Source organism: Pelophylax lessonae, assembly GCF_965119305.1.
Source record: "Pelophylax lessonae genome assembly, chromosome: 3".
NCBI classification, from domain to species: Eukaryota; Metazoa; Chordata; class Amphibia; order Anura; family Ranidae; genus Pelophylax; species Pelophylax lessonae.
Genome location: NC_138770.1, coordinates 512032669 through 512056849, shown reverse-complemented (window position 1 = coordinate 512056849; position 24181 = coordinate 512032669). Strand labels below are relative to the sequence as shown.

Here is a 24181-nt window from a genome sequence, read left to right as displayed (position 1 = left end):
GCTAGGTGGAAGCGCTAACCACTTAGCCACTGCTCTGCCTATATAATTTAAACTTGCACTAAACCACACTGCCAAACGTATTTCTTTAATTGGGCTCCAGGTATGCAAACTACTGACCCCAATATGCTTTTGTTGAAGTATTTAGTCTATGGGTTCACATACTTTTCCCTCAAACACTGAATGTTTAACCCCTTAGTGACTGAGGGTAATGGCTACCATGCACAGCTGCACCAGACTTTACACTCTCCAGTTTTACAGTTTTAGTAATACAACCCCATTGTGTTTGTCTATTGTAGGGTTTTTTTTTTTTATACATTCATATTTTAAAACAATTGCACTCAGAATTAGTTAAAAAAAGCATGATGTATCATCTAAGGGCTTTATATACTGTGTGTGTGTGTGTAAATATATATATATATATATATATATATATATATATATATATATATATATATATATATATATATATATATATATATATATATATATACTGTTATATTTATAGTTTGTTGATAGAAGAAGAAGGCAAAGTAAAAGATAGATGAACTCATCACTTTACTGCCTGTACCTACCTGTCCAGTCACGATTGAAGATGTTTACAGCAAAATCTGCTTTTGATATTATATATTTTATTTTATATTATATTTTAATTGGCTTTCATTCCTACATTTTTTTTTTGACTTGAGTTCTACTTTGACAAATCTCAATCTTGTACGTGTAACACATCGTAACATGGCACAAACCTATACAAAGAAGCAAGTCAAATCTTGCTAGGTAATGCGACTGGTTGTAAAGTATTTAAAGCAATATAGAAAAGAGCAGAAAAAACAGCATAATTAATATTCTGCTTGAGGTGATTAGCACTTAGTTACTCAGAAATATTCATTATCGCACCACTTCATTAACTTGATTGTCACAAGCAATGCTAAAACCTGTAGCATTATTTGCATTTATTGGGCTTTGTTTGGCCACTTTAAAAGACTATAATTCCAAAATCAAACACTGTGGAGTTCAGCCATGAACCAGATATTTTCATTATGCTGCATTTGTGTGCAAAGCACTTTCTTTAATCATACATGCTCCGATCCAATTCCTCAAATAACAAAATACACACAGCTTGCCACTGCATCAGCATTAATTGGGCTGAGATTTCTTTCTGAATTATGAGTACACAGCAAAAACAAATTGTGCCTGACTTATTAAATGACTTAATTATAACTCACTTGTGGCTTAGCTGCACCAGGATGCAAATTACTTTTGGATAATGAATCTTTAATCGCTTCAAATTGCAAATTGCATGCTGCATAAATTCTGTTGATAGATATTTACTGAATCTGTTTATATTAATGATTTTTCTTTACTCTTTAAACTTTGTTGACAGTAGAATTTCTGTACATTGGAATGATTTTCTACTTGCAGAAATCATTTTATTGAAAAAGAATTTAGTTGTTTCACCAGGAGGGCCAGCCATTTGTTAATTGGATAATAATTCAAAAATGAAGCAGAGAACAGTTGTGCAGCTTAAAAACGCTTTTTCCTTGTAAATCACTGGCAGAAAGAAGCTTAAAGTGGGTGTAAATCCTAACAATGAATTTCTCTTATTTGCTCCTTTTTAGTCTGCTAAATATACCACTGAAAGTGTTTTGTTATATCTGTTCAATAAATGGCAAAAATACTTCTTGATCTGTTACCATCCTGTACTCCCCCTGCACAGGGGGGGTGTTAAAGAGAGTTCTGTGTTCTTTGTAATCCATCATACATTAAGTAGGCTGGGCCGACAACATGTGCTTTAAAATTAGTCCTAATCGATTAGGTACAACCAGCATGTCGGATTTTTACACTGTCTTTCTCCCAGCAGGGACGGCTCCCTGCGCCCCACCTCCCCACCGAGAGAACACAATAGCTCTGCAGGAGAGATTCCCCCATCAACACTGGCTGTGTTGATGAGGGAATCAAGCGATTTTCTTTCCTGCAATCCATGATTACTGGAAAAAAAATCACATCACCTATGACCTGCCTTAAAGGCTATGTTCACCTTTGGAACATGTTACATGTTCCACCCATTTTTAGAGTGGAGCATGTAACATGTTCCAGCTCCTGCCTCCTCTCCCCGACCACCCCTTCCCCATCTGAAACACCCCTCCCTGTAACAGCGGACGGAGGATCTTCTCCCCACAACCACTGTCACAATTTAAAACCAGACAGCTGTGTGGGGCTCCGCCCACATGGCCACACCTTTCATTCACAGAGTTCTGGGAGTGCATGAACTACAAATACTGTTGGCCACCACGGCTGACGGCTTGTAGTTCTCAATGAATTGCGAGGGCGCTGGTAATCTCTCTTGTAGTTCATTAATTCTTCCTGCAATTCAGTAATTGCTTGCCTGTATTGGAGGCATGAGCAGACAGGTTACTGAGAATCTGTTGGATCCTTTACATGCTCCAGTGTAAAAAATAATAAATGCACATTTTTTTTTTTACCTGCAAAAATATGTGTGTATAATATATATATATATATATATATATATATATATATATATATATATATATATATATATATATGTATATTTATATTTTTTTATAAAAGATGATTTTTTAAAGGGGTACGTAGGAGCACACTTTATTTCTGATATATTACCAGTTTTATTTCTACGCTTGTAAATATAGCATATAGTATAAATCATGACAAAACTTACATGTAGTCCAGAGATTTATTAAATATGTTGTTTTTTTTTTGCCTTGACATACACTTTAATCTAAACCAGTGCTTAGCTTATAGGCACAGTAGAAGGCTTTACTGTTAGGGCCCTTCAAAGACTGTGGAGTGGATTTACTAAAAAAGAAGAGACTGTAAAGCGTATCTAAGGCCCCACTGACATGGGGCGTACTTACAATAACTGTACGCCAGTGGAAGTGTGTGTTTACCCACATGGGGATGCACAAGTGTTCAATGCAACTCAATACATGCAGTCCCATTGATGTTAAATAGAACACAGTGACTGCATAGACACAGCTGCTGCTGCCAGTGTGACATTGGTACGGGTGTGGGTAAACACGACCCTCACACAGGACACTCATATATACGCCCTGTGTTAAAGGGGCCTAAAAACGTAATTTTTTAATTTTTTTTGTTTTTGTTTGGGTAGAGCTGGGACTGTTTTAGAACTTTTATTAGTTTGTATTGCTATCTGTGTCTATGCTAGAGAATTTTAACTTCCCTTTTCGTCCTGGTGACCAGTGTCAGCAGGAAGGAAAGTTAAGTTGTGAGAATGTTCCTCTCACTTCCAGTTGCCTCTCGGAGACAGTACAAATCTCAGGAAAAAAAAAAAAGGCTATCAAGTGTTAAGAACCCTTCTCTGTTCAAAGGTTAAAGAAAAAATACTATACATAGACTTTAAAGAAGTTTAAAATTCATAACATTATTTCATTTTGGACTGTCTGCAGGACAGGAATTAGGGGAAATCTCTTCAATGGGACACAAGCCCAAAAAAAAAAAAACTGAAAGGGATTTTTCATCCCTTTCATCCATTTTTTTCATTCCTTTTCATTCCAAAGTTTTGGTTTCATATGCAGTTTAGCAAAGTAAATACTGCAAAATGTGTGTTTCAGAGCTTAGAAAAGGTGAAGCTTGTGTAAAATGATGCAGACATTGCTAGTATATTGTAATGCCTTGGAAAAATGGAAAGTTCTACCTTTGCAGTCAAATTTGAGAAATCCCCCACTATAGGCTTGTTATGTGTTCCCATTGACACAGCATGCAAACCATTTTTATATAAAATTAAGGCAAACAGCACATTTTATTTATTTATTTTTACATGTTGTGCTAGGTTAATAGGAAAAAGTAACAAATATAAAGGAAGTGTTATCCAAGCTTGGCTGCAAAGGTGCAAATACATCCAACAGTGATGTATGCAAGGAAATTACTGCCATGACAAGTTTTTAGAAGTGCACTGAGCCTGTAGTGCAGTAGTGAACAGGATACACATACAATATTTATATACATCTCTGTGATGACAGTGTTAAGTAAATAGGTTTGGTGTAAAATTAAGTATAAGGCTCCATGTACACGGGACGTTGTTAAAAGTCCCTTTGAATGCTGGAATTTTTAGGACGTTTGAAACGTCCGTTCGGTCGCGTTTGTACCCGCGTTTAGCGGGCGTTTAGCGGCGTTTGCGGGCGTTTGCGTTTAGAAGCGTTCCTAGAGGTCAAAAAAATTATTCCCCTTTAAAATGGAAAAACGCGAACGCTAAACGCGGGTCATCGCGCTCGGACGCGTTCAGACGCGTTCGGACGCGTTTGTGCGTTTGAAACGCCGGGAAACACACGTTCGAACACAAATAATTGCGTTCTAAAAACAGTCCCTGAACGCAACTGCCTGCAAATGACTGTAAACGACCCTGTGTACATGGACAGATAAGATAAAATGTAGATGGGTTCAGGGGCTTCTGAAAAAAACGCCCAACTGCTCCTAAACGTCCATTTCCAGCGTCCCGTGTACATGGAGCCTAAATCTGTAGTACATATAACGAGATTTCCTGTTTGTTTGTTTTTTTGCGTTGGCTATTCTTTTACAGTTTTAAAATGTATGCACATAATAGTTGTAAGTTACAGTGACTAAAGCACTTTGGGGTTACAGAATTAGTGGTGAGAGGTGAATAGATGGTAAGTGTCCTGTGCTGCTAAACAGTGTGTGAAACAAGAGGGAGTTTGAAGGGTTTGCCGGCGTGCTTTGAATAATCAGGCCTGCTTCTTTTGTAGAATGTACTGAAGGAGCTAGAGAGGAAGAAAGCTGATTTGAACAGTGTGACGGAGAGTAGTGCAGCGCTGCAGTGCCTAGTGGAGGGAAGCGAGATCATCCTGGAAGAAAAGCTGTGTGTTCTTAATGCTGGCTGGAGCAGAGTACGTACCTGGACAGAGGATTGGTGCAATACTCTGCTGGTAAGTAAGCAGCAATACCACCCTAAGTCTAATAGCATTAATTATTGTAGACATCTAACAATTTAGAGTCTTTTCTGCTGTCTTTAATGAAAACACATGTTCCCTGTGCCATAAAATATCAGCATTTAGATTTTACTAACTGCACACATTTATTCACACCTAAAATGTTATCCTTTGATATACATAAAACCTCACTTTTGTGTTTCTTAAAAGAATAATTTCAAAAGAGTAAGGGAGATCAGCACTTTGTTTATTTCACTGCTGCTTCTTCATTATAAAAATATGATATATTTAGTGAATTGTTTGTTCTTTACAAAAATCTTGCAAATTCCTATTTTATATGTTTCATTGTTTGTTAATCTAATGTTTGTCAGTAATAGTTATGACCTATTCAAAGAGTCACTGTCATGCAATGCATTTTTGCTGACCTGTTGCTGTATTATACTGTCTTCCCCATTATGTGTGTCCTAAATTCTAGACCATCCTCTAATGTCTCCATCCAGTGCCAGCTCTGTAAATGAACACATTAATGACCATTCACTTAACTGCTTTTAGCCAGTACCCCATCTACTGTATGTCTTTTGTTAGAATCACCAAAGTCAGATGGAGATTTTCGATGAGAATGTTGCTCACATTAGCACTTGGCTCTACCAAGCGGAAGCCCTTCTTGATGAGATTGAGAAAAAGCCAGTGATCAAGAAAGAAGAAACCGTGAAGGTAATATTTCACTTACACTGAATGCTGAATGCCCTGCATGTGGTTTGGCCTGTCTTGTGGCCTTTGACACAGTACTGGATGACTTATTGTAGTTCAGAACTAACTTTTTTTAGACACTCAAAGTGGTTCTAAAGCCTAAACTTTTTTTATTCTAATGTCCTTGCATTAACGTAAAAAATGTTTAGGCATCAGCATCCCCCCCCTTTTTACTTACCTGAGCTCATGTCTGCAGCTCTTCTCTCCCCTCACTTACGGGTCTCGCTGACTTTATTGGGTCACTGGTGCTGTCAATCAAAGCCAGTGAGTGGATGGACACAGCAGCAGGGCTCGGGAGTGAGCACGCACTAGTGCCCCCATGGGAAGCGGAAGAGAGACAGAGAGTAAGAGTAGGAGACCCGAGAAAAAGAGGTTCATGGCCGCCATGTGAAATTCCATTGCACACTCTTACTCTCTAGTAGTATGTTAGTGACAGTGAAGCATCCTGTTCAGCTTCACAGCAAATGATATGACCCAGAACCATCATGTGGTTGAATCTGTCATGAAAGATGATCTTAAAAAATAGGTTATTTTTAAATCTTAACATATTAGCTCCTTTTGCATTTCATATAGATCCAGGTTCTTTTCATTTACTTGAATATTTCAGGTTTCTAACTGACATTAATGCAGCATGCATATAGGTGCGTGTCTTAGAATATATAGATAATTATCATTTCTGTTATCTCTTTTCAGCGTTTGCTGTCAGAGCTTGACGATGTCAGTCTCAGAGTAGATAATGTTCGTGATCAGGCCATAATACTTATGAGCAGCCGTGGTAATTCTTGTCGTGAATTGGTAGAACCAAAGCTGGCTGAACTGAACCGCAACTTTGAGAAAGTTTCTCAGCACATAAAGGCTGCCAAGGTAACAATAATCCATGCCAGTGACTAGAAAGGATACAGGATGGTTTGTAGTAATGCAGACATATCTTACTTTCTGGCTTTTAACCATGGTGGACATAGAAATAATTCATAAGTGTTAAAAAACAACTTGTTACGGTTTATGATTGTGCTCATCTTTTACAATGAAGCGTTGTAGATTATTAAGTTTAATTACTATTATGCTGCAAATTGAGGAAGCTTTGACAAATAGGTCCACCCAAATGTATATAACAGTTTTGGGTATACATTGATGGGTTGAGTTACCCACTGGCTTATTTCCTTCCAAAACTTGGCCATTGTAATGTAAAAATAGGGTGCCATACTCCACTTGTGGAGTTTCCATAATGTGATAATATTAAATAAGTGTGCAAACCAGAACTGAGACTTGTAGAACTTTGTTATCGTCTCAAAGGCAATGTCTCATCCAAACTCCAAAAGTATGTAAGAAAAAAACAAGTTAATCAACCCACCAACTCTATATCCTATACTGTAATATCAATTTGTGGATTTGTCTTTCAAACTGATATCTACCTCTCTTGTAAATGAGAGAAACTTGCCCCTATTATCTGACCTGCATTTCACCTGCTTTAAGCGGGTTTCTCATTCCTGTAGAGTGTATGTATGGGGAATCAAAACCCATCTCTAATGCGAATAAAGCCCATCGACACATAAACACTAGGAAAAGTCAATGTGTCAAGTACAAGCAGCAAGTAACTGTCCATTTACAAGTTTTCTTTACTACTTAGGTATTACAGGCTTTGGCAGTTATGGTATTTGTTGCTGTACAAAACTGCTCCTAATTAAAGAAATAAGGGCGACTATACTTTTCAGGAAACCTTCTGTAACCCTTCTGAACTAATCTTAACTAAAACCTAAGCCTTCTGTTTAACTCTGTAGCACAAATATGTGCTGCTCATCAGTTTACTGCATCACCAGCAGAAGTTCTCTCCAGTGCTGCACAGTAGGCTCTCATACTACCAGCATTTTAACTCTTAGACTGCATTCATACCTGAATGTAGCGATTTACTGGCGTTTTTATTTGAGAGTTTTTGAGCATTTTTAGAAGTGTATTACAAGCATTGTTTTTGATTGGTCAATAGAAAGCACTAGGGGGAGGAGAGGTGGAGGAGATTAGGGGTGAAGAGCTGCTGTTTGAGCAGAAAAGGCATGATAAATCACTTGTTTGCTCAAGTCACGCATTTTCAGACGTTTCTATTGAAGTTTGTGGGGCCAAAAACGCTTGTAACCTGCCAAGAAGTTCTTTTTTCAGTGACAGGCATTTTGCTTCAGGCGGCAGAACACTCATATGTGAGCAGGGGCCATTGAAATTAATAGCACTTGGCTTGGTGAGCGTTTTTAGAGCTTCAAGCAGAAAATCGCTCATACCAGGAACCAGGCGGGAACCGCCTTAGAAAATAATCTCCTACAGGTCTCATTGTCCACGATTAGACAGTACTGAAGAAGACTTTTGCCAATATACAGTAAACAGCTTAGTGGAAATGGACTGTGCTACAGAAGTAAGAAGCTGGGGGGGTAGTCCAGATTAAGGCTAAAGAGGTTGGGTTAGAGTTGGATTATGAAAGGTAGAGTTGTAAAGTCAAACTTTTGTTAAAATCTCTGTCCATTTTTATAGCTGTCTGTAGAAAAATTCACTTTATTTGTTAGTCCTGTTCACCACCGTCCGCAGGACAGAAAGTTACAGGATCCTAAAATCTGACAGTTGTCAATGAAACAGGAATTGAGGGAAAATCTACCGATGTAATGTTTTTTTTCTGGTGACAACTGTTCCTGGAGGTGATCTCCGCTTACTTTTCAGAGATTTTCCCTTAGTTCTTTTAAACCACTCCACTGGCACCCATTAAACAATAAAGACAATTTATTAATGCCTAATACATGCATTATGTTTATTACTACAACGTATTCACTGTTTTGTGTCCAAAAATTGATTTTTCTTTCGTTCATTCACGGACACAGCTTCAGATCTTCATAACCATTGGGTTATACTGCCCCCAGAGGAGTAGGACACTAGGCAGAAAAAAAGTCTGGCTATGCCCATGGGCAGTCCCAGGGGGTATACTCCCTCTCTCTGCTATAGGCACTCAGTTTTTTTCTGCCTAGTCAGGAGTAAGGACCTAGTTCCTTGCTGGGATCTCTGGTCCTGGCAATTTTTTCGTTTTAGATACTTTTTTCTCCTGGATTTTTTCCTGTGGGATCTACAATCAACTGCCGGACTGGGCAAAAGACTGGATAATATAGATCCATTGGTCACCCTAGTCTGGCCAGCAAGCGCGTGCAGACCTCAGCTTCGGGCTAGGTCGGCCGTGACATAGCCCCACCGGACAGGGGCTGGCCTGCGAGTTAAATGCTTCGTGAGGTCGAATATGACAAAGTCTCGGCCCGAGTCGCAGCATTCCCCCTGGCTGACAAACCCCCCCCCCATTTTGATGGAGAGGGATTCTGTCTAGAGCAGTGCATGCCTGGTTCCTGGTATGGTGAGTAGCTGCCCCCCCCTCTCCTCCTGGAGGGTTTTGGGGTGGACGTGTGTGTTTCTATACACGGCGGCTATGTTTGTGTAGTCCAGCAGCCATTTTTCAGTGTTTTGCCATTGAAAATAGTGGCGGCCATGACAGTGAAGCCCTGTAGGCAGTGTTTTCGGAGGTGGGAGTTCCTCCTTATCCCCTGGTGCTGACTCCTGGATCCTTTCACTTCCTGATCGCCATGCATGGAGTGCAGATTATCCTGTTGGCTGCTGATGCCAGTTTCTGCTGGGTCGTGTGTCTGGAGGGGTTCTCTCCCTCTCTGCTAAGGATCGCTTGGTGCTTGTGCCTGGTGGTGCTGCCAGCATGGTGGGGGTTGTCCCTTGCAGTGCTTTTCACTTTTTGTCAGGTCCCCCTGGTGATTCATGGAGTCTTTGGAGCACATCTCCCCACCTGATCCCCACTCTGAGGCTGCGGGGCACTCCTGGACACAACCATCCATCCTTGTGTCCTGGGTGGAGGTGGTCTTCGGGTGATGGGCTAGCAAAAAGTGCCCCCCGCCTTCCCCTTCCTCATCTGTCTCATCAGATCCTGGTTGCTGTGGCCTCCATCAGCCGCTGTGGACGCGGGTCACCCTGTTGGGTCTACAACAACGTGCCTGGAATCCTCTGATAGTGAGGATAATTCCTCCACATCTGCAACCGCGCACGAAAAGGCGCTGGTAGAAGCACTGATTGTAGCTGTGCATGAGATCTTGAAGATGAAGGATGCAGCCTCAGCTGCGACAGAGGCGCAGGTTCCCTTTGGCACTCACAAGTCATCCAGAGCAGCAAAGATGTTTCCTTTCCCCGCCTATTTTGACAGAATTGTCACTAAAGGGTGAGGATGACCAAAGCGTCCCTGTGAGGTCCCTAAGTACTTTACTAGGCGCCACCCCTATGAGGAGTCCCTTCTTAAGAAGTAGACTCTTCCACCGGTGGTGGACCCTCTGGTTTCCAGATTGAACAAGGCAACCATGATTCCGGTTGAAGAGTTCCCTGCCTTTAATGATCCGGCTGACGGGAAGGTGGAGGCTGTGGCCCGCAATATGTACACTCTGGCTGGTTCGGGACTGAGGCTGGTATTCACAATTGCCTGGTGTGGCAAACTCTGACCGAGTGGGCTAAGCTCCGTGACATGGAGGGAGAACAGCTCTGTCCTGCCCTACCAGCTGGTCCAGGGGCTGCAGTTTATCTGTGATGCCTCTTTGGATATGGCTCCCCTAGTGGCTCGGCTCTCTGTTTTGGCAGTGGTCCTTTGGAGTGTCTTTTGGCTCAAATGCTGGTCTGCGGCCAGACTCCTAAAAAGGCCTTGACTGATCTTCCCTTTCAAGGAGATCGCCTGTTTGGAGCTACCCTAACATCATAAAAGGTCTCACAGGGGGGAAGAGTACCTTTCTTCCGCAGGCTACTAAAGGACAAGGAACCTCGTCGTAGAGGTGGGACTTCCTTTTCAGCTCATAAGAAGTTTATTCGTCCCTCGGGGTCGACTGACAAGCGCTCAAAGCCTTTCAGGGCCTCTTCTGGAGGATCCAAACGAACCTGGTCTGGCAAGCTGAGAATGGGGCTCTCCAGACACGTGGACAAGGCTCCTTCAGCATGAAGGTGCGCCCTCACCTGTATAAGTGGGTCCACTAAGTCATTTGGTCCGACTAGAAGATCAAGTTTTCGCCTTTGTTTCCCGGCAAGGTTCTTTCCTTCCAACTTGCGCCTGCCCCCAGACTGCTTACAGGGTCTAGTTGGGGCGTTACAAGACCTGTTACATCAAGGAGTGATTGTCCTGGCCTGGAATTTGGAACACTTTCTGGGTTTTTACTCAAACCTGTTTACAGTTCTCGGGAAGGAAGGCAAAGTGCGTCCAATCCTGAACCTGCTTTGTGCAGGTGCAGAAGTTCAGAATTGAGTCCTTTTGCACGGTGGTGGCATCCCTGCGTCAGGGGGATTTCCACGCCTCTGTCGACATAAAGGATACTTACCTTCACATTCAAATATGTTCCAGTCACCAGCACTTCCTCCACTTTGCCATGGGAGAGGAGCATTATCAGTTTGTGGCATTACCTTTTGGTCTCGCCTCTGCTTCTTGGGTGTTCACAAAAGTGTTAGCCCCAGTGCTAGCTTTGCTGTGCCAATGGGGGATCGTGGTACTTGGCTACTTGGACTATCTCCTTCTGCAAGCAGAGTCTCCTTCTGCTCTGGTGGAAAACCTGGAGATCACAATACGAACTCTATGGGAGTTCGGCTGGATTCTGAATTTTCAGAGGTCTGCCCTGGTTCCATCCACAAGGCTGGACTATTTGGGCCTGACTCTAGACTCAGCCTTAGCCAGAGTGCTCCTTCTCCCAGACTCAGCCTTAGCCAGAGTGCTCCTTCTCGACAAACTCCAGAAATTGTAGGCTGCAATTTGTCTCCTGCTGACCAACAGATGGCTATCCCTTCAGACTTGCATGCGGATGCTGGGCCTGATGGTGTCTACTTTAGAGACGGTTCTGTTTGCACAGTTCCATACGAGGTCCCTGCAAATCTGACCAAATGGGACAAGATTCCACAGTCTCTGAACAATCATATCTGGAGTCGGAGAACGAAGGAGTCTCTAATATGGTGGCTTCGTTCTCCGGCACTTCTGCTGGGCAAATCCTTCCTCCCCTTGTATTGGAGAGTGGTCACCACAGATGCCAGCCTGTCCTGCTGAGGAGGTGTCCGTGGCAAGCATTCTGATCAGGGGATCTGGACGCTGAAAGAGTCCAGACTACCGATCAATGTCTTGCAACTCCGAGCGATCAGACTGTGTCTGGACCATTGGACGGATCATCTTCAAGGTTGTCCAGTGCGCATTCAATCGGACAATGCCACGGCTTACGTCAATCACCTATAAGAAGTGTCCTGGCGGCTTTGGAGGTAGCCGGCATTTTAAGGTGGGCATAACGGTTAGTTCCAGCCCTCTCTCTGCCGTACACAGAGTGGATCTGTTGGCTTCTCTGCTCAACAGAAAGGTGCAGAGGTTTGTGGCTCAGTCAAGGGATCTTCTGGCCGACACCACAGATGCGCTGGTGGCCCCGTGGGGTCAGTATCATCTGATTTTCACCTTCCCTCCTCTCAAGATTCTGCCAAGACTTCTGTGCAGGATCGAGGACAAAGGGATTCTGGTCAACTTAGTGGCTCCGGACTGGCCTTGCCAGGCTTGGTACGCTCATCTGGTGCAGCTGGTTACCGACGTTCCTTTGAAGCTTCCTCTCAGGGAGGATCTGCTGTCCCAAGGACCGATCTTCCATTCTGCTTTACAGTCACTGGCTTTGACGGCTTGGCTGTGGAATGCTAGGTGCTGAAGGATAGAGATTTTTTTGAGTTGGTGATTCCTAAACTGTTAAAAGCTAGGAAATCTACTTCTAGAAAGATCTACCATTATACGTTGAAGACGTCCATTGCGTGGTGTGAGTATCTTGGGGTTCGTCCTCACTCCTTCTCGGTGGCTCGGATCTTGACCTTTCTTCAACGGAGGGGGGGGGGGGGTTAAACAGAAATTGGCCTTAAGTATCATCAAGGGCAGGGTGTCAGCTTTAGCGGTCTTTTTCCAACAACCTGTGGCCACACACTCCCTTGTGCCTACCTTTCTTCAGGATTTTCAACATTTGGTTCCTCCAGTGCGGTCTATGTTGTCGCCTTGGGACCTCACTTTCGGCCCTGCAGAAGCCTCTTTTTGAGAATCTTCAGGAGAGTCCCCTGTTTACGCTGTCCCAGAAGGTGGCCTTTTGGGTGGCTATCACTTCTGCACGCAGGATGTCAGAACTGGCGGCTTTATCCTGTCGTTCACCTTGCCTGGTGATTCACAGAGATGAGGTGGTTTTTTCGCCCCTGTCCGTCGTTCCTTCCAAAGGTTGTCTCTGATTTTCATTTGAATGAAGATATTGTGTTGCCTTCCCTGTGTACCAGGCCTAAACATCTGAAGGAAATTATGGGTGTACCTAATTATGGAATTAGGGTGTACCTAGCAGCTACGGAGTCTTTCAGGAAGTCAGATTCTATTTGTGCTCACGGATGGGCCTCGTAAAGGGTTGTCTGCTTCCTCTGCGACCATTTCCAAATGCATCAGACAGAGAGTGATTCAGGCCTATTCCATCAAGGGTCAGGTTCCTCCTTTCCCTGTTAAGGCGCACTCTACTAGGGCGCTTAGTGCTTCCTGGCCCTTCCATCATCAGGTGCCAGTGACGCAGGTTTGCAAGGCGGCCACCTGATCATCAGTGCACAGTTTCACAAAGTTTTATAAAGTGGATGTGTTGGCATCTGCGGATGCTTCTTTTGGCTGCAAGAGTTTGCAGGCTGCTGTTGAGAGGACCTGATCCTCTTTGAGATTGTATTGTTTTTTTCAGGTGAGCTCCAGTTGTTTTGGTTGAGTTTCTGTTGCCTGGTTGGCTAATGTTTAGCCTTGGAAATTTTTTAGCTGTTCCCACCCCTCATGTTTAACACTGTTTTGGGACGTCCCAACGGTTATGAAGATCTGAAGCTGTGTCCGTCAATGTACTAAAGAGAAAATGGGATTTTTGTCTTACCTTAAAATCCATTTCTCTGATGTTCATTGACGGACACGGCACCCACCCCTCTGTAGAGTTGTAATTCTTCTGACACTGCTTGTAACTAAACGGAGTGCCTATAGCAGAGAAAGGGAGTATACCCCCTGGGACTGCCCATGGGTGTAGCCAGACTTTTTTCCTGCTTAGTGTCCTACTCCTGTAGGGGGCAGTATAACCCAAAGGTTAGGAAGATCTGAAGCTGTGTCTGTCAATGAACATCAGACAAATGGATGTTACGGTAAGTCAAAATTCCAATTTTTTCAGTTTGATAAAAGTATTATTGCCTGAATCAGATGTGTTTAGCGCATACTTTTTGAGAAATTTAGCAATTAAAAGTCAGCTAACAATATTTATCACACAAGTTATGGTTCAGTAAGGTGTCTGCTGTGCAGACCAGGAGAGCTGTCTGAGGTGGTAATAAAACAATACTTTACCAAGATATGAAACAGTTCATAGAAAATAAGGGTTTTGCACAATAAAATGATAATATATTGTGAAAAGATAAAGATTCCATACTCAAGCAATATCTGTTCAAAATTAACATTTTTAGGTGAAAATTATCTTACGGTTAACTAACTAATGCAATTATCATAACTCATTCATTATAGCGAATTAAGCCTAATTGGACTTATTTAATAAGGCAAACATCAAAGCGCAGTAACCATATCAACTGACTGCAATTTATCTTTCACTAATGTGTTTGCTTGTTATTGGTTACATATGTACATATGTACTTCATCACTGCTTTCTACACTACCGTAATAAAGAGTTTTCTGCTCTTCCTTTGCTATGGGTTACTGCATGTAGATTTATCTAGTCTGATCATAAACTCTAGATAACTAAAACTATTTGAAGGTTAGGTTTACCCTTAGTAACATGCTACATGTTACACCTGTATTTGGGGTGTAACATGTAACATATTATTATGCAGCAGCCACCCTCACCCCTTCTGCCCCCCATGACAACAGGCAAGGGTTCCTCTCCCTGCACTCACTGTCACATTTTAAAATCAGTGTTCTGTGAATAACCTACAATTCCCATCCTCCACCACAGCAGACAGCTAGTATTTTTTTATGGACTGCAAGGAGGCTGAATAGCGCCCTCGTAGTCTATTCACTCTTCCTGCATCTCTGAAACTTTATTATTTTTCTTTACAATATGAAGTCAGTGTGTAACATCCTGTAGGATACATTCCCTTATATTGATCGCCCTTTTGGTGTTAATATGCGTTGTGAAATGTAGTTGCTTTGGGTCTTCTGACTACACTTCATGCAGTTTGGTGACCTAATTGATCTTAATGTTATCCTTTACAAAAGTTTTCACTATCACTGATCCATTTTTTTTTGCACTGTGATATTTATATTTTTACCAGAGCTTCAAAGCAGGGCTGTGAATGGATTAGAGGCTTGTGATACTAATAAAAATGGACCTCTGTCATGTACTTAATCTTATAAGATACAACGTGATAGGTACTTTTGTTTATAAGGCTGTCAGACTATAAATGCCTTATCCTGTGTGGAAAGTGTTGAGTAAGCTAGACTGGCCAGAATAGCAGAAATATAGTTTACTGTTACTTTTTTCTGGTGAGAATTTTGCTTTCAGAAAAAGTAATAACTTCTCATTAAGTAGTTATGTTTTTGCATGCCTAGCTGAAGTTAAATGTCTAATGCGAAACTAGTGATCCTGTTATTTACCAACATGTAGGACACAAATCCTTAAGTGGAATAAAATTGAACAGGATCCGTAAGTTCAATTTATAAATTTGATAAAGCAATCTGAGGCTGGTCTTGTTAAAATAAACCTTACAGGCATGTATAGTATGCTTTTATTTATTTACATATGTCCTATCCAGATGCTTGTGAATCATGATGCCCTAGTACAAAGTCCAGTAGAAGAATCTGTTCCTACCGAGGCCACAGCTGTTGAACTTGAAGTCTTTGAGTCTGAGCTTCTTGTTGTCCAAAAGGTTCTGGAAAGGTGTCTACAGTCACCTGCTGAGAGTGAAAAGGTGAGAACAAAGACCATAGATAGATCAAAATAATTTCTGAGTGCAGCATAAAGTTTCCCTGCAAATTGATTAATATTGGCTTCTGGGAAACCTGGTGTCTCCATGTGCTAACACTGAACTGTATTGTTGGTTTCTTTAATTTGGCATACAAAACCATATACTGGGTTTGTGTAAGGTCAACCATATGTAGGCTACATTTGATAAAATTTCAACAAAGATATACCGTATAAGAGAGTCAATGAATATCCTTTAGCAACGTGATTGTAAGCAACAGAACGATAGAAACATGTTTTGTGTGTCTGATTTTGGGGTAATCGTAATTTTCATAATTTCTCTTGAACCCATAGCTCATGTTCATAAGAATAAGAATCATACAAGACTAAAGGGCATGTATACCTTGTTTAGCCTCAAAAAGATATTCTGATTGTAATGTGACTTGAACCTGATGGAAAGGACTTGAAAATAACTTACTGGTATTGCTGTCACTTCTATATGGGGGGAGGGGGGGGGGGCAATACATCCCCGTATTAGATTAGGAGGGTTTTGGGATGTCAACAGCTGGCATCACAGAGCTGCTCCAGACTCTGAAAAGATTCTGACCATATGGTTGAGATCCACCCAAAAGCCTTCACCGTCACCACAGCCCAGTACTCCAGAGAATGCTGGAGGGGAAGAGCAGAGAGCCAGAGATTGACAGTCCTGCGGAGGTGGAGAATTAAGTGATCACTGTGTTTAATTGCTCAGTTCTCACTGTAGAGCCGGCGGGGGACAGATGAAGCATTAGAATCCATGCTGCACCAACCTAGGTGAGTTTAAGGTTTTTTTTTTTTTTTTTGCAAAGCCCATACTTCTTTTTTAAGCCAGCTACACATGGATCTAAATTTGGCCTGTTCAGCAGGAACAGATCAAATTTCGATCTATGTACGGGGACAGTGGTTGTACAGAAGTTGCTTTGCCACCTGTGGGTTAAGCACTGGCAGCACTTATAAGTGTATTCTGACCGCTGTCAGAATACATTAGCTCAGTGGTCAGAATTTCCCCTGTTGCCTCAAATGTGTGGATGAAGGAATCGGTCAATTTTTTTTTTTTTGTTGAACCTGCTGGTTCAAGACAATTGCATAATGTATGGCCAGCCTTAGTCTGTCCATACAATAGAAGGCACATAAAACAGCTGTCCCAGATCACTGCAATTGCTGAATCTGCATGACTTCCCTCCTTGCCTATTTATCTGCCTTCACTATAACCACGTGAGTGAATCTCTATATTCTAATGTGGAAATATTAGAAGACAGGCCTATTTCCTAAAAGTAAGACTGCTATTGCTGAGGATGCCTAAACCTTGTGTCAGTACAGAAGAACCAATGAACCAATCACACCATCAGGTAAAAAGCTTCTTGGGAACATGTTGTTCACCTGTCCCATATCACCACACTGAATGCATCTGCATGAATTTCCTCCTTGATTTGGGCAAAGCAAAGGGGGCACAACTATAATAGGGCCATAATAAAGTTCCTCTGGCTCGCCCACTTTCATCCTCAAAGACACCTTGTCACTGGATTATTCATTTCATCAAAAGTCTTACGATAAGATTATATGTGCATTTAATCTTTTGTATCCATGTTATTTATATGCAAAAGCCTCTGTTACATGTAGGCATCCAAAAACCCTAAAACTGCCACTGGTCACCACTAATTTGTTTGTGATTTTAGAAGCCCTGTCAGACTCAGAGCTTTTATTCAACTGACACTCCATAGTATTTACTTTCATTTTTACCCTGACAGTTACATAAAACGTTATGTAGAGAAACGATGGGTGGGGCAGAGAATCTATCAGCACACACAATGCACAGTGTTATTCTGTGAATGGGTCCTCACCATGCCTTTTCTCAGACTAATTTGCGAACAAGAAGGTCTGCTGTCCTTATAATCCCCTGAGCAAATCGCAGTATTCTAATGAGCAATAATGTTGTGTCACATTGGGTATCATGTCTAACATTAAACTTTTATCTCACCAACAGGAAGAAATACTTTAGCAGGCATATTGTACGCCATTAGTGTACAGAATGTCACCAGGATGCCATAGTAAAAGGATGCAATATTGATTTTTTTTTTTTTTTGTTTTACAGTTTTCAAAAAATTTTGTAGCTGCACACTGAAATGAAAAGATAATTTTGTGAAGCAGTTATTTATGTTCTATAATACTACAGCACATCCGAAAAGTATTCAAGTAACTTCTATTTTTTCCACATTTTGTTATATTACAGCCGTATAAAATAGATTAAATTCATTATTTTCCTCAAAATTCTACAAACAAAACCCCATAATGACAACAAGAAAGAATTTTGTTTGAAATCTTTGCAAATGTATTAAAAATAAAAAAACAAAAATAAAAAATCACATGTGCATAAGTATTCACAGCCTTTGCTCAATACATTTTTGAAGCACCTTTGGAACCAAATAAAGCCTCAAGTCTGTTTGAGTATAATTCTACAAGCTTGGCACGCTTATTTTTGGGCAGTTTCTCCCATTTTTTTTGCAGGACCTCTCAAGCTCCATCAGGTAGGATAGGTAGCGTTGGTGCACAGACATTTTCAGATCTCTCCAGAGATGTTCAATCGAGTTCAAGTCTGGGCTTTGGCTGGGCCACTCAAGGACATTCAGAGAGTTGTCCTGTAGCCACTTCTTTGTCATCTCAGCTGTGTGCTTAGGGTCGTTGTCCTGTTGGAAGATGAAACTTCACCCCAGTCTGAGGCCCAGAGCGCTCTGGAGCAAGGTTTCATCAAGCATGTCTCTGTACATTGTTGCATTCATCTTTCCCTGGATCCTGACTAGTCTCCCAGTTCCTGCCACTTAAAAACATGCTTCACTGTAGGCATGGTATTGGCCAGGTGATGAGCGGTGCTGCCTGGTTTCCTCTAGACATGACGCTTGTCATTCAGGATAAAGAGTTCAATCTTTGTATCATCAGACCGGAGAATTTTATTTCTCATGGTCTGAGAGTTCTTCAGGTGCCTTTTGGCAAACTCCAGGCGGTCTGTCATTTCCCTTTACTGAGAAGTAGCTTTCGCTTGGCCACTCTACCATACAGGCCTGATTGGTGGAGTGCTGCAGAGATGGTTGTTCTTTTGGAAGGTTATCCTCTCTAGACAAAGAAATGCTGGGGTTTGGTCAGAGTGACCATCGGGTTCTTGGTCACCTCCCTGACTAAGGCCCTTCTCCCCCGATCGCTCAGTTTAGCCGGGTGGCCCACTTTAGGAAGAGTCCTGGTGTTTCCAAGCTTCTTCAATTTACAGATGATGGAGGCCACTATGCTCATTGGGACCTTTAATGCTGCAGACATTTTTCTGTACCCTTCCCCAGATCTGTGCCTTGATACAATCCTGTCTCGGTGGTCTACAGACAATTCCTTGGACTTCATGACTTGGTTTGTGCTCTGACATGCACTCTTAACTGCGGGACCTTCTATAGACAGGTGTGTGCCTTTCCAAATCATGTCTCATCAACTGCATTTACCAAAGGTGGACTGCAATCAAGTTGTAGAAACATCAGTGGATGGTCAGTGGAAACAGGATGCACCTGAGCTCAGTCCTGAGTGTCATGGCAAACGCTGTAAATAATTATGTACATGGGATTTTTTCGTTTTTTATTTTTAATACATTTTCAAAGATTTCAAACAAACTTCTTTCATATTGTCAAAATTTGAGGAAAATAATTAATTTAATCCATTTTGGAATAAGGCTGTAACATAAACAAAATGTGGAAAAAATGAAGCGATGTGAATACTTTCCGGGTACACTGTATGTATTTTTGTTTTATTGTTTTAACAAATGTGGAGAAGTTTTCCTTTAAATAGTTGGCATTGATTTTTATGATTAAGCCACTACACTACCTGAATATCTTTAATAGTGATTACATCATTTGAATTTGAAATAGTTTGCCAATGTATGGTGGTCTCAAGCAAATAAGGGTCCTTCAGAGGCTCTGCCTGTCCAAGTAATTCATTTCATATTTATATGAAAACAGATTTATTATATCACCTGTATTTCATCTAATTAGCTTGATGACGAAAATACTCGTATTGAAGACATTCTACACAGAGGAGAACAGCTTTTGCAGCAGCCAATGGATGACATTCAGAGAGAGAAAATCCGACTGGAGCTTCTGCTCTTACAGACGAGATACAATAGTGTTAAGGTTGTATTCAAACCTTATTCTGTTTTTATACTCTATTTGGGGTGTATTCGTTTTCAAGGTTATTAACAGAGTATGCTTGAAATCCCAGATACAATGGGCCTAATTCAGTATAAGTTTGGAGTAGAGCTGCTCACTTCTCCAGAAATAACTCCAGCCTAAACTCATTGCATCCTAATTAGGTAAGTGGCTGGAGTTAAACCATCAACTAGATGCTTTAATGAATTCGGAGTTGGAGTTAACTTAGACTGAATTCGGGTTTGGAGTTAACTTAGGCTGAATTTGAGTTTGGAGTTAGCCAAATTCCCTTTGTGTTTTTCATAAAAGGAAATTTGTCTATTCTGAATCACTATTACACAGCAATGTCATTTATTATGGTTTATTTTAATTTTAAGGTATAGTTATGTATCGTATGTGTTTTAACCTTTAGATTTTCTAATAGCAGACTACACAGCTGTCTATTAGCAGTCTTCATTCTTTATTCATCTGAAACTTTCAGGCATATCTGATTGTATTCAGCACTTTGGTGTAGTGGGCTAAGCTCACAGCTAAAGATTGCTAGGTCATGAGTTCAAGGCCCAACCATGATAACACCCTGTGTGCCATAATTTTTTTTTGGCCACATAGTAATACATTGGCTACATCACCTAAAATTGCATGTCAATGGCCTTGTATATTCAAGAAACAAACATGCATATGTGCAGGGTGCAATTATGCATTTGCCAAGTTTCAGTATTTATTTATTTATAGCTGTCTAAAATTTAAGAAGGTGATGGCACACTTGGGATTTGAACTCATGCTCTCATTGTTTATAGCCAGGAACACTAACCACTAAACCATTGAGCTGAGCATGATTACCCCTGGAATATTTATTCCCATGTTTCAATAGTTAACCACTTCCTTACAGGGCAGTTACACCCCTTCCTGCCCAGGCCAATTTTCAGCTTTTTATACTGTTGCATTTTGAATGACAATTGTGCTGTCATGCAACCCTGTACCTAACACAAATGTATGACAGTATTTTCATAAAAAATAGTGCTTTCTTTTGGTGGTATTTGATCACTGCAAGGTTTTTTTTCTATTGGCAAAAAGAAGACCTAAATGTTTGACCTCTAAAATAATGTGTTTTTGTTTATGTAATAAAATTTGGTAAATCAATATGTTTTTTGCTGCACTGACGAGCATTGATGAGGCTGCGCTGGCAGGCACTGATGAGACACTAATATGCAGCACTGATAGATAGATAGATAGGTGGCACTGATATGCAGCATTGATGGGCATTGATAGGTGGCACTGATGGGCAATGATTGGCACTGGTGGGCAGCACTGAAAGATGGTAATGATGGGCAGCACTGATGAGGAGGGCACTAACAGGTTCCCTGAGCACTGATTGGCATCAATGGTGGCATGAGTGGGCATCCCTGGTGGCTCTAGTGGCATCCCCCAAGGGTCTGCACTGGTAATCAATGCTCTGATTACAAGCACAGACCCCCCCCCCCCACACACACACTTACTTTGCATATGAATGCCATTTCTTCACAGCTGAAAGTGGCCCTCACCATGATTAGCCAGTTGATTGTGACCACTTGCTGGAATGTGTGCAAGCCAATTTGGTGTCATTTCTGGTCCAGGGCGAACGCCAATGTGCCATTTGCAATTTATTGTAAAGAGATTTTGCTTTATTTTAAAAATGGCGCACACAGACAACTAAAATGTATTGGAAATGTTTTACCTAGGCCAGTGATGGTAACCCTTAACCCCCCCCCCCAAGATGTTTTTGCCCTACATTTCCCAAAATGCTCATGTACTCTGCAGTGTAGGCGAGCATCATGGGAAATGTTACAAAACACCTGTGTTGCCAAGGTTCATCACTGACCTAAGCCAACTAAAAAGGTGAGTGAGCACTGTAGCAATCTTTTATTTAGTAATCATTTTTAGTGATTTTTTTATTAAATGTTTTGGTTACATTCATCCACAGCGACTGAATGGAAATTTTGTATTATTCCTTAATTTATATATTTTTAGCTAAATATATACATAAACACTTTAATTTTTTCTTACAATTTAGCCCACACACACACACACACCACCCCACACACACACACACACACACACACACACACCACCCCACACACACACACACACACACACACACACACCACCCCACACACACACACACACACACCACCCCACACACACACACACACACACCATCCCACACACACACACACACACACCATCCCACACACACACACACACACACACACACACCACCCCACACACACACACACACACACACCACCCCACACACACACACACACACACACCACCCCACACACACACACACACACACACCACCCCACACACACACACACACACACACCACCCCACACACACACACACACACACACCACCCCACACACACACACACACACACACACACACCACCCCACACACACACACACACACACCACCCCACACACACACACACACACACACACACACACACACACACACCACCCCACACAACACACACACAACACACAACACACACACAACACACACAACACACACAACACACACAACACACACAACACACACAACACACAACACACACAACACACACAACACACAACACACAACACACACACACTTCGCTGGAGTAAATGGAGAAACCCTACCCAAGTTCATACTGTACTGCCATTGCACACACACAAAAAATACAAGAAATGGATTACATTCAACAGACACAAAAGATATCTGAATTACATCTAGACAAATATGAAGAAAAGAAAACAAAAAACCAGGAGCTGTGTACAAATGAATAAGCTTTATTGAACATGTATAAAACATCAGTAATCACTCAAGCAAGCATGTGAAATGTGCAATGCCCCCCCCCCCCCCCAAAACCCCCAAATCAAGTAATTTTTATTCAAATTACAGTGCAAAGATACAACATATGATGGATAGATAGAGCTTACAATATCCAAAAGTCAAGCAAAATAAGTTGTAGACACCTTAGTATTAAGCATAAAACATACCCAACATACTTTTATGTTAATTGTTTGCATGAGCCTGCCTTTTCATTTAAATACCATCAAATCAGTAGAACATACAGCTACACAGAGGCATGAAAATAAAAAAAAAACATGTATAGAGTACATAAAGACACACTTTGCAAAAACTATACCAAACAGTTAGAGCATGAAAAGTATTCATCCAACAGAATACACTTACTGCAATATGGATCTTTAGGCATGCCAGCAAACCCCCACCCCAAAAGCAAATTCGGACATAAAGACCTGTGGCCCTTCCACAGGCCAAATGATATGATCTCATACATCCCTTTATATAACCTTGGTTAAACTACACCCACCCAGTATAGGAAACGCCCAGCAAAGTAATTAATTGGGTCTGTTGGTTCCTAAACCAAAATCACCAGTTCACTAATGAATGAGTGTTTGGCTGGCCATCCATGATCAAAGTTTCTTACAAGTCAACACACATAAGAAATGCTTTCAATAATCTCAGCATGAGCACAAAGTGGCTTTTTCATTTAGACTAATGCCTCGTACACACGTACTGATCGTCGGCCGACCGATCGGCCGTCTTTTGTCCAGGGCTGTCCTGTCTGTTGAAAACTGCAAAAGACTGCACACGAATTTTGTCGGCCAACAACAGACGACTGCAGAAGTGATGTCATGTGATGGTTAACTTTCCGTGTGTTTTTTCTTTTCTGAGCATGCTCAGTCTTGCAAATCTGCTGATTGTCGGCCGAATTCTGTACTGACTGGCGAACAATCGGCCGTTCTGGTGTTGGCCAACAAAAATTTTAATGCCTGCACGACAGATTCTGTTCGGCCGAAAATGCGCTGTCGGCTGTCGGAAGCATCATACTAACAAGCCTACAATCGGCCGATCGGTCGTCGGCCGAATATTTACGGCCGACAATCGGTACGTGTGTACGAGGCTTAAGGCTGGCCATACATGTTCCAATTTTCTTACAATTTTCTGTCCAATTTTCTTGAAATTTACCTTCAAGTATGTAGTACAAAGGCCTGCCTAATTAGATACAAGTGAATGTGTTTTTTTAGCTTTGACCTCACATTATGTGGTTTGTGGTAGATCTACCAGAAAATTGTACAACAAAAGTTGAACATGTATGGCCAGCTTAATGGGCCATACACACTATAATGCCTCGTACACACGTACCGATCTTCGGCCGTAAATATTCAGCCTACGAACGATCGGCCGATTGTAGGCTTGTTAGTATGATGCTTCCGACAGCCGACAGCGCATTTTCGGCCGAACAGAATCTGTCGTGCAGGCATTA

The 24181-nt window shown here is 41.6% G+C and overlaps 1 protein-coding gene across 8 annotated transcripts in view; it reads left to right on the top strand.

Annotated features, from left to right (window-relative positions):
* The window catches only part of UTRN (utrophin), a gene marked incomplete at its 3' end in the record, with an annotated part of 1040500 nt that overhangs the window by 373195 nt on the left and 643124 nt on the right, over positions 1 to 24181 (top strand). For all 8 annotated transcript variants that reach the window (XM_082249947.1, XM_082249941.1, XM_082249943.1 and 5 more), the window contains 5 exons: positions 4758 to 4937; positions 5526 to 5654; positions 6384 to 6554; positions 15504 to 15659; positions 19714 to 19851. In XM_082249947.1, the coding sequence (XP_082106073.1) occupies positions 4758 to 4937; positions 5526 to 5654; positions 6384 to 6554; positions 15504 to 15659; positions 19714 to 19851 (774 nt within the window). The remainder of the gene's footprint in view (positions 1 to 4757; positions 4938 to 5525; positions 5655 to 6383; positions 6555 to 15503; positions 15660 to 19713; positions 19852 to 24181) is intronic.